Source organism: Tachypleus tridentatus, chromosome 9 (genome assembly GCF_004210375.1).
Source record: "Tachypleus tridentatus isolate NWPU-2018 chromosome 9, ASM421037v1, whole genome shotgun sequence".
In the NCBI taxonomy this organism is placed as follows: Eukaryota; Metazoa; Arthropoda; class Merostomata; order Xiphosura; family Limulidae; genus Tachypleus; species Tachypleus tridentatus.
In genome coordinates this window covers 45605666-45617880 of record NC_134833.1, presented here as the reverse complement: position 1 = coordinate 45617880, position 12215 = coordinate 45605666, and the positions used below count along the sequence as shown (strand labels likewise).

The 12215-nt window shown below is 31.9% G+C and overlaps 1 protein-coding gene across 1 annotated transcript in view; it reads left to right on the top strand.

Annotated features, from left to right (window-relative positions):
- Positions 1–12215, top strand: part of LOC143225183 (dynein axonemal heavy chain 8-like) — a 224214-nt gene that overhangs the window by 142515 nt on the left and 69484 nt on the right. Inside the window, exons 44-47 of the mRNA XM_076454151.1 lie at positions 369–524; positions 835–990; positions 1448–1537; positions 9425–9517. Coding sequence (XP_076310266.1) covers positions 369–524; positions 835–990; positions 1448–1537; positions 9425–9517 — 495 coding nt within the window. The remainder of the gene's footprint in view (positions 1–368; positions 525–834; positions 991–1447; positions 1538–9424; positions 9518–12215) is intronic.

Sequence of the window (12215 nt, the reverse complement as noted above, 5' to 3'; positions counted from 1 at the left end):
TATTTCTCACTCAATTACCAAGCATCGGTCAGTATTTTTGATTCACAATTTCCTGTTTTGACTACAATGGCTACAGACAGTACAGGCTTTCTTCAAAATCCTTTATTTTTTGAAGCTACATATACAAACACAATTACTTGCTTGACTTAGTGTTTTACATCAAATCAGGTGCCTCAGTTTTTAAACTTCATTTTTTTATAGTGATTCCACATACTTAACATTGACTAATAAATTTAGAAAAGTATAAATGTCACAATTATTGAAGCTAAGATATTTCTTACAGTGTCTCATAGCTTTATAATTCCTGTTAAAATAATGACTATGCCTTTTAACAGACTGTAATAAGTTATAACTAAAGTTTCTCTCAGATAAAAGAATGGAATTTACAAGGATTGCCTAGTGATGACCTATCTATTCAAAATGGCATTATTGTAACCAAAGCATCTCGATATCCACTAATAATTGATCCACAAGGACAGGGAAAATCTTGGATAAACAATAAAGAAAAACATTATGGTCTTTTGGTAAGGCAAACATTTTTGTCTTATGTTCCTATGAAATTTAATATATAGCTAGTATAGCAAGTTTATGTTGTGATTACCATATTTATCAAATTTGGAAATTTCCTTCTTCAACTAAACCATGTTTACTACTTAAAAGTGTGATAAATCTCAAAATATTGTTTAACCAATGTAAGTTTATAGAACAGAATTTGAATGTCGTTTCTAATTGTATTGAAGAGTTTGGATTGTTTTTTTCCAATAAACATTATCTGACTTCAGTAGTGCTTGCTGACATACAATAAGATAGTAATGCTCTTTTGTATTATTTTAGATTACATCCCTTCATCACAAATACTTCCGATCTCACTTAGAAGATGCACTTTCAATGGGTAAACCTTTGCTTATTAAAGATGTTGAAGAAGTGCTTGATCCTATTCTGGATGATATTTTGGAGAAAAATTATGTTAAATCTGGAACGAGTTATAAGGTTTTTAATTTTCTACCTTTCCTCTTACATCCATTACCCCAAAATCTTTGTTTAATTTTTTTTCACTTTTTTGTTGTTGTTGCAATATGTAATAATAATTATTGAAAGCTCACTGAAATAGCATTATAAATGGCTAATATTATAAAACAAATTAGACAGTTGTAGCATCTGTTGACATACAATACCAATAATAATTTTTGTGATTTTTTAACTTCTTCATTGTAAATTGGTTTCTAACACTTTCTTATATTACAATCTATGTCACATTTTCAATGTAGCTGGGCAGGTTAGAAGTGATTTTGCTCAAAAGCACAGGTTTCAGTTTATGGTAATTATAAACTTTAGTGTTTATATTAACTAATTTAGCTCTTAATTATGTACAAAAGATACGTTGCTCATAAATATTAAATCTAAATATGGTGTTTATAAAATAAACTATTTTTTTTTTCTTCACTAGGTAAAATTAGGAGACAAAGAATGTCTTGTGATGGAAAATTTCAGGCTTTACATAACAACAAAACTAGCTAATCCATGTTTTTCTCCAGAAGTAAGAATAATGATTTTAGTAGGCTTGAAGTTAGCAGAATATGCATGTTATTCTACTCATAATTGTATAGGATGATTGAAAATGTGAAAATGCTCTTTATGTCTATTTAAACAAAAATAATCTATATATAGACATCTTAACATGCTATCACTATTAAGATACTATGATAAAGGCAGTGGTTCCTAGATAGTAGACTGATGCTGTTTTATCCCATTTTAGTGGAATAAACACATGTTTTCTAATCCAGAGAACCTTACATCAAATGATATTTTGTTTAAGGTGAAAAGTAGTAACTAATAAGTAAGTGTAGAGCACATGTATAAATAAGTAATTAAGTGCACAGGTTTTTTGTCATAATCAAAGTGTAATTTGTTCAGCAATTTGATAGCACATACATGTAAAACCATAGTTACTGTTGTATGGATGTATCCAAATTTTGTGTATGTGTTTGTGTGCTAAACTGAAGTTACTGCACAAGCATTAAGATTTAAACAGTTATGATTTTATTGGATCAGTATTGTTGTGAGATCAGTTTTAATGTTTCAGTTTAGATAATAGCTAGAAGGTGAATTATGTTAAAGTAGCCCCAAAATACCTAGAGTGTTCTAAATAACATCACAAAAACCTTGTAACTTGACTATATTGTTAATATGAGAATCAGTGAAGGATTGAATTGGTTTTGTGTTTTTGCTTGATAGACTGGCAGTCATTTATTGAAATATTTAGATTAGCATTAGTCATTACATATGATCAATTACATGATTGGTTGGCAGTGAAAAATGTACAATTTTATTTGTAAATTGGTCATAGTGTCACTAATGAGGTATTTCCATTTGTAAACTTAGGCCTACAAGTTACAGAAATGTACAAATTAAAGTACTCTGTATAAACATTAAGGAAGCATTACTAACTTGTTATCATTAATTGGAATGGATTTGGCCTTCATTTCACCAAATAATTTATATGAACCAGCCTAATGAAAGAACAGTATTACAATATGATCTAATAACTACTATTTAATGTACAGTATATAATTTTAAACATTTTTTTAAGTGCATTCTAACTGAGAATCAAATGTTTCATATATCTTTAATTTATGTAAAATAAACATACTGGTCTACACTATCTCCAGAGTATACCAAGTAGATTCTAGGTGCTAAATATATTCACTTTTAAATTCTGCTTTGACTCCAGCAGACCGAGATTTATTCTCATTTGAGTATAGCTGAAAACAACTTTGCAAGTATTAATGATTGATGTGCTTTACATGAACCATGTCCCATATTTCATTGTATATGGATGCTAGTTTCTACAGTGATACTTAAGCAGATCAAAGAAACGTAAATTTATTGTAATTTTACTGTAAGAAATGCAGGTGTATGATAGAATGAGAATGCTATGATTTCAGTTTCTACATTTCATTGATTTCAAGATATGTCTTTGCTTTTGAACTTCTTGTTATATAAGTTTCTGCAACATCAAATCTTTGTGTATTATCTTGTTACTAATACTAAAATATACATCCAGATTCATTACAGCAATTGTTTGGGATAGGGTGTTCTGTCTTGTAACCATAGTCTTCTCTTTGGGAATGAGAGAAAGTTGGTCCAGATTGGCTTAAGGTGTGGTTTAAAAGGTTATTTCTCTTCTTAGCACTCTCTTGTATGTACTTTTTACTTCATTAAAGGCTTTTTTTGTCTTTGAAATATTATATCCTTTGGCTGTATGTCATGCAGTTGAACTTTATGAACATTCTTCCTCCAAATGCACTGTAACATATTTCTCCATCTATGTATATGTTTATTCATGCTAGAATTGTATTTTTCAATATTTAGAAGTATCTAATGAATCAATTATATACTGGCTGAATACATTGCTCATGACTCACATCTGCAACACAAAGGCATTACCTTATCCATATTAAGTGATATTAACTCTCTGTATTCCAAGTTGTAAAGTGATAGCTAAATCATTTTTTCATTGAATTCATTTTATTACAAGTTGCTATGTTTATTGTGGAATTATTTAACAGAGTAATAAAGCATCTATAGAAACTTCAAGATGCATTTGTATGAATACAAAGTTGTGAATGGCTATTTTTCAATAAATGATGCATAAATTTTATTTATAAACAATACCAATTTTATTTCCTAACTGATGTCAAAATAAATATATGTGTCAGTTTTATGGGCCAGATTCTTTACAGTAAGTGTCTGTTACGTTTTAGTGATAAGTTTAAACAAGAAACAGCACACAGTCCTCTTGTTTTAAAATAATATACCAAGACAAGTTAAAGATGTATACAAATGTTTGTTACACTACTGTTTATCACAGTTGTATTCAGACCTTTAAATAATTGTTTCTTTTCCATCAAAGTGCACATGGGCTGGTTCAGTTATGCTAGAACACACTTTGTAAGACAAATTATTCTTCCTGTCATGATATTACAATACAGTCTGTGATACTCTTTTTTTTTTAACGTGACCTCTATTACTATTGGTTACCACAATTGTATTTAGAGCTTTAAATAATTGGCTGTTTTTTTGTTGAAGTCCACACAGGCTGGTTCAGTTATATTAAAACACAGTTTCACAAGACAAGTTCTTTTTCTCTACTATGTTATTGTAATGCTGTCTGTCATAATTTCATTTTAGAAATCTCCACTCTACACTCTATGATTATCCTGTAGCTGAGATCTGTCTATCTATATATGCCTATGTGTATTTTCAACTGCATTTTGGATGCGTGTTTATAACATCCTACAGAGGTCTAGAACTTTCCACATAACTAGTAGTAATTATGATGCAATAATACTCTAAATAAATATGGAAGGCAATAGTAACATGATTCAATAAAACAACAAGCACTAATTTACAACAGAACCATGCAACATATGATTTGTACAGTTAGTAAACAAATTTGTAATGAGTTATTGTTTGTAAAAGTAACTAAATTTAACACTCAAATTTATACTTAAACTATTTAAATCATAACACTTGCATTAAACTTAAACAATCACATACATCTCACAAGAAGGCCTTTTTCATAAAAAATAGTTATTGTGTTTTTATACTATAAGACTGTTTTCACTCTAGTATTCTAAGGATTTGTGAACTTCTTAGCTTGTTCTTCGACTTCTTGAATGACATCTGCTGTGTTTTTTCCCATTTCACCTTGTTGGGCTGACCTTTCTTGGTCAGGCAATCAGTGGTGCAGTCTCTTCAGCATAGTTTGGGATGAACCTTCTATAATATCCTGCTAACCCAGGAAAGATCTTACTTGCTGATTAGTCATTGTAGCTGGTGCATATTGTATGCAGGTTAGCTTCTCCTCTTTCATGGCTGTTTGCCAGTCATACATGTTGTATATAACAAATTCCACCACAGAATAACTAATGTAGAACACAGGTGGTCATATCTGCTACCTTCAGAGTCCTGAACAGTTCTATGAGTTTCTTCAGGTGGTCTTCCTATCTATTTGTGTGAGTCTGAATGTTTTCCACATAATTCTCGATGTTGGTGATTTTATGCAACATCTTTCTAATCATGAAGTTGAATATTGTTGCTGAGGTAACTAATCCAGATATCATTCTTTTGACCTGGTTGCATTCATCTTGTGCCACAAAAGATGTCTTCTTTTTAGATCCTGTATGTATCATGATCTGCCAATACCTATTATTGAGATAAATTTTGAAAATGAACTTGGCACTATCTATTTTCACTATGATAGCCTCTGCGTTGTCCATAGTTTTGGAGTCAAACTTTGTTACGAAGTTAAGCTTTTGAACATTTAGGTAAAAGCCGTCCCTCTTCTTCACAGTTATCAGTTGTGAACAGTAGGCTAAATTCAAAGGCTCAATGAATTTGGCTTCTAAGATTACCCCAAATTTTTGCTTGATCAGGTCTCCCATCACTTCCACCTTAAAGTACATTCTGTTGACCATTTCTTGTCCTTCAAAAAGTCATTCTACTGTAGGGTGAATTTATTGTTGTTTATGGGTAACAGAACTAAGATCTTCTGTCAAACCTTGAAATGCTGATTCTTAGCCTTCTTGTCATAGAAGTGTTTCTGACTGCTTTAAGCTCCATACAAACTTTCATGAGTGAGTTGACTGGTCTCCAACTGTCAGTTTCTCAGATTTAACACGAATATTTATTCCTCACTTCTGACTAATTCTTTCCTGTACACAGTTCCTTCAGTATCTCCATTGGCCCTTGTATTGTTCCTCCATGCAGTAACTCAAAGGATAAAATTGCTGTACTCGTTTGTGGGACTTTATGATGGGCAAATAATACTGCCTACAGTTACTGGTCTCCATTTTGTGGTCTCTCATAGCACAAATTCTTCAGCATGACTTCATTGACTCTTTCATAAAGTCTTTTACATCTAGGTTGGTAAATAGCTTCCTAGTGCTAACAAGTCTACACATCTCATGTATCAGTTCTGAGGTAAATTGGGTCCTTCTATCACTCAAAACTTCTTTTGGAAAACTTATTCTACAGAACAATTCCAGGAAGGTTTCTGGTATCATCTCTATCTTCAGCAATGCTTTGGCTTCTTGGTAGCATGTTACACAGTCAACTACTGTATAAATGTACTGATTGCATTTGTCAGATACAGGTTTCAGTGTTCTTATCAAGTCCACAGCTACTTTGCTGAATGGTTCTTCTATGAACCATGGCGACCTTCCCTTTAAATACTGAGTTTTGACAGTTGTCACATAACCTGTGGAATATGGTAATGTCCCTGACCAGTGGATGCTGCTGCTGATTCTATCTGTCATCCTAGGTGTCCTTCCATGATCAACTTGTGAGCCAGCTTCATCACTCAAGTCTAGTATTCTGTTGGTACTATAATCTGTTGAACTTATCCTAGATAGATCTAGTACAGCACTCTTTTCTAGTCTGTTTTTCTGTAAATCTCTTCCCCCATTATCTTGTATGTTCAATGTTTTCCCAGGCATTGTCCCAAACTTTCTGCAGTAAAGAATCTTTCTCCTGCACTTCCTTCAGATTCTGTAGACTATCATTCAGGATATAATTTTTAAAGACTAGCAGGAGCATGATGTATTACCTTATTTACTCTTCTTGAGCTCTTGTTGTTATTTGCAGATGCCTCAGTCTCCTTTCTGTCTAGTTCTTCCAGGCTTCTACTGTTTTGTATATTTTCAGTCACTCACTTGTAGATTGGTACCTTCATACACATGGCCTCAAGGTTTTCTACATAGTATGGGAGTGTCTGTCATTATTCTTGCTATGGGAAACATTCTCACTATTCTGTCAATTAGCACACATAAAAGCACCTTGACCATGTTCTGGCCATTAGATACAATACTAATTCGCACTGTTGCACTAACTGCCTCATAAGACTTTCACTTTTGTCCTCAGTATAGTCTTTACCTACCATCACCTCCAAAGTATGTTTATTAGCACCTCTCAATCTATGTCATATGCTCCAATCACTACTGGTACAGTTAACCCATTTGCCAATCAGAACAGACCATTAATTGTGCACAGTTTAATCATGGTGATAGTAATTTCTCCTTGTACTAAATCTGACAAGTTGTTCTCTGTTCTGTTTCTTCTGGTAGTAGCATCCATGATGATAGTCACTCTTTTCTTGTTTCTTGCCAGCACTCCTACAAAGCTAGTAGCTCCAACTGCTTTATGTTGATATTTCTGCTGTTGCTTGTTAGTGACAGACTTGCAGTATGCCATATTTTATAACAAGCATAACATCAACTTTGACTGGTTATTCTTGGACGTATCAGTTATACTCCCTCCATGGACTTCCACATACTGTTCTACTAGCATGATCTTCTCATCTGTGTTTTTCTGTGCTCTCTTCATGAGAAACAGTGACTTTTCAGTAGAGTATGGGATCATAAACTGTTCACATATTAGTAGATCTGTCAGTCTTTCAAAATTATTTTCATACTTTGTCATGGCAATCAGTCTTAATGAGAATGGCCAGAGATGTGCCACAAACTGAAATATAAAAAGGTACTCTAATAAAAGCAGATGGTATGGGTTTGAAAGTTTTAATACCAATACCAACCATTTTGAAAATTCATTTCTACCTCAAGTGGGTTTCTCGTCATCATGAAACTGAAATACAGTTTCTCCAGTGTTGGGTTTGATTTTTAAACTGCTGACAAAAACCTTCCTCTGTAAGTTCATAGTGTTTCAGCAAGACCACTTTTAACTTTTCATAGACCATGGCATCTTCTGGCAACATGCAAGCATACAGTTTTAGGTTTTTATGTCTGAGAAGAGTACTCAGACAAACTGCTAAGTTGCCTTTGTTCTAGTTCAGACTTTAGATGAAACTTTCATATCTCTTCAGGAAAGCATCCATGTTATCCTTCTGTACATCAAATCTGAGCAGCTTGGGTTTGTTGGACTTGGACCCATTGTCATTTCATGGGCCCTTTTTTTCTGTTAGATCAGCTTAGCAATCTCAATTTGTGCTCTTATTCCCTTTCTTTCTATTTCTTTTTCTTCCTCTCTTCTCTGCCTCTCCTCATTTCTCTTCTGTTGATGCTCTTATCTCTTCAAGTATGGTTTTTGTTTAACAAACACTTATAGAGTCCTAACTTTAAGCCCAAATTTGTTGCCTATTTTTTTCCATTTATCAGTCTGTCAACATGTTTTTATAGTGTGGTTGTGATCTCAACAATATTTTTGCTACCACTAAACTTATAAGTATATAGGTTTATTTGCTGGTTGTTTATGTGTCTTCTATAGCCATAGTTCTCTGTATATTTTGGCTGTCTCATCACTGTCAGTTGTGTGGCTCCCCACACAGACTGTTCAATAACTTTAGAACACACTTGAAAAACAAATGAGTGTTCATATTTAAACAAGTTATTCTTCCTCCCCTAATGTAACAATACAGTCTGTCATATTTTCAGTTTCAAAGTTGACACTGTTTCCACTTTATGGCTAAGATTACAACCTAAATTCATCTAACTGTCTATATCTAACATCAAACTACATTTTGGATGCATGTTTATAATACCTGACAGAGGCATAGAACTTTTCACACGATATGACATATTAAGATGCAGTAATACTCAATAAAATCTTAGAAGGTTCCAGAAACATTACGCAGTAATACAACAAGCACAATTTCACAACAGTTAAATTACACAATGTATGATTTGCACAGTTGTGTAAGAATATCTTTGGGAAACTATCACTTGGAAAAATAACTAAATTTAACATTGTTGCTATACTTAAACCATCTAAATCCATAGCACTTGCATTAAATAATTGTTTACATCTAACAATCTGTGTTATTTAAAAATGCCACAAGAATCTTTTTTAAGATATGTCATGCATTATATAAGTGTAAGATTTATAGTTCATTATAAGTAAGAATTTGAATCAGATATAGTTTAATAGCTAGCATGCCCACATAATGAATCTGAAAATTTTTAGTTTAATGGCCCATTGCTACTAAAACTATGTGACTAAACCAAAATAGCCCAAGAACTTACAGCTGCAGCTGTTGACTATTCACTTCCTTTTACTCTATATATCAATTAATTTAAAAATAGTAATGATTATGTACAAATAGCCCCTATTGTATAGCTTTGTATGAAAATTAATTTTGAAATTAATGAACAAAACTGAGTATGAATTTAAATTATATAATTTGTCTCATCAAAGTAGTAAAACAACAAAACTGAAACTACAAAATACACATGTATAATACAAAGGTATAATACTTATAAATTTCATTTGCTTTGATAACAAGTATGGAAATGTAAATGTTTCAGTCAAAATTTATGTTATATAAATGTAAGACTGTATCTTTTACATTATAAGAAAGTAGGTATCTGTTATGCTCTAATATTTTATATATTTCTTTATTGTGTTACAGGTTAGTGCTTGTACATCAGTCATAGATTTCACTGTTACCATTAAAGGTTTGGAGGATCAGCTTTTAGGTCTTGTGATTATGAGTGAAAAGCAGGCATGTCTGTCCTTTCATTTAAAGATTTATAACAACTAGATAAGTGTATTACTTTTTAATCAATACTAACCTGGAATATGTATTTTGCAAAGGTTTTGTTTTAGAAAACCAGAAAGCTGTAATTATTTAATGAACAACTTTATTGTTTAAGTAAAATTGTAGCAGTCTTCTAGACATTGCTGATTCAGAAATATAAAGGTAGTTAATCTTAAAAACCAAACCAAATTATTATATTATCATCATAAAGATCTCAGTTTATAATACTCAAAATAATATTATATTCTTAACAATATCTCTGTCTTTATCCTAGTAGTTTTATTGTAGCAATAGCAGCTCTTGTCACAATTTATCTAAGATTGTTTGATGTGTAGCTTGCAAAAACTACATATCTCACTCTCCTTTAGTATGTATTTCATACTTATAAAATAAAAAAGAATCTAAATTCTGATTTGGAATTAAATCTGGCTGATGTAATTTGCTAACTTCACTCTAAGTTGTTACTTTCTGTCACAAGGTTTAATCAGAGAAACTAAATCTGTTTCATAGTATAGTTGTATTCTTCTTTAATAGACTTTCAGGCAAAATATTCATGATGAAAATATGTTGAATGGATAGCAACTGCTGTTGTAGAAACACAGGTGTAGAGGATGACGTTTCAGAGACATCCTTTACACTTGTATTTCTAGAACACACAGTTGCCGTCTATTCAACTTACTTGTACTCTTCTCTATTTGTTTGTATATAGGACTGTTTCAGAATAGTCATGTGAAACAAAAATACTTGAAAACAAGACAGATTTGCCTTGACCTTGATAGAACCAAGATTTGCTGTAGAAGTCTCAGCTTTGTTAAAAATTCTTCATTCTGCTGCTCATGACCATTATTTTCTTGTTTTTTGTACCATTTTTTTAACAATTGCTATCTGTACATTCTACACTAATTTTCACATCACCATACTTCTGCCTCTAATTAATTAGCTTTTTATTTTCTTCATTAGTTCTTAAAATGTTTTTTTTTAACTTCAGCACTGTGTCTTTTGTATTTCATCTTAATAGTGCAAGTCAGTTCATCTTTTCTAACATGTACTAGGTCTATAAATCTTTAATTAAAGTAAAATACTTTCTGCATTAAACAATACTGAAAGAAATTATTTGTCTTCAAACAAAATGTTGACAAATATTTTCATCAATATATTTATATTTCATCAAAAACAACTCAGGTGTGAAAAAAGGTGCAACCAAAAGAATGTTTGCATGTTACATAAAGAAATGAAATGAAAATCCAAGATAAAATTAGTATTTACACTTATAGCATTGATAATAATTTTACAGTAACCAGCATAAGTTTTAGGATTGCAGTCCAATTGTTCAGAACAGGCATATACTTCACAGAACCAACCAGATGGTGGTGGTGGTTTTTACTCTCTAAAACAATGTTAATAACTTTCTTTATAATAATGCCATGGAAATTAAGTTAACAGTTTTTTGTCATCAAACACATGCACTCAGTACAACCATATGAAGCATCATTATTTATGCTAATTGCTAAAATTAATATCATGTGATGCTAAACACTTTAATTAGAAGAATTTCATAAAAGCTTATATATTCATGCTTAAAAGTCTGCAATGAATAATGAATAGGAATCATCCATCCACGTAATACTTTTGAGAACTTGAGCTAGAAACTGGTAATCTAGTTTACATGGTCTAATCAATACTTATGTATCTGCATGTGCATTCACCCTATAGTTACACTGCTCTAAATCAGCTGCCTTTAATCCAAATTACAAAAAACTGTAGCAAAAGTTTTCGACTGTTAGCCCATGTGACTTTTATGTTTTTCTGTCAAATAAATTTCCATACTTTTGGTGCAAAGAAGGAAGGAAAGAAAGAAATACAATCAAAATTTGGGATTTTATATATCATGTGTTTCTTAATGGGTTGTCTTGAAATTTGGTATGGGAAGTATGAGTCCAGTAGCATACATGCACTGAAAATAGGTGATGGCTTGGATTACCACTATTTTTCTCACACTTATACACAACCTAATTACATGGAGTTTAGTACATATTATATATATATATATTAGTTTGTTATAATTAAAAAACAGGTTGAAACAAAAATTGCTGCACTAATTGAAAAGATCCCAGGGTACAGGCTATAATGTGGGATTATAAAATGCACCCAAGGGTTTGGGGGTGACTGTGAAGTAGGACTCACATTGAGGTGAAGATACACCATTTATCAGTCATAACCTCTATTTGCCAGTCTCACATAAGAAATAAAAGAGTAGCAATATATATAGAAATATAAATTATATGAGTGATACATGGGCACTCAAGCCCATATCGTTCCTCATCTATATCACCCTTCACTGCTTGTAATTAGACCACAACCTGTAAGTGCCTATCTTTTGCATGATTCACTAAATTGTTTCTGTGCAAGTTTGGCCACCCTGAGAATTCATGAAGATAATCTGCAAAGCCAAACAAGGAAAATTAATATAGAAAAGATTTGCTTTAAAGCACTATGATGCTAATATATATAATATTTTCACACATGCACTTTACATGTAGTATATTTTAACCCTTAACTAAATCACTGTTGTTTTTTTTCTCTAACAGAATCATCCTCTAACTTTTTATCAAATTCCTCCAGCTGGTCAGGTGTGTCAAATAGTTTTGGAAGCACTTCCTTA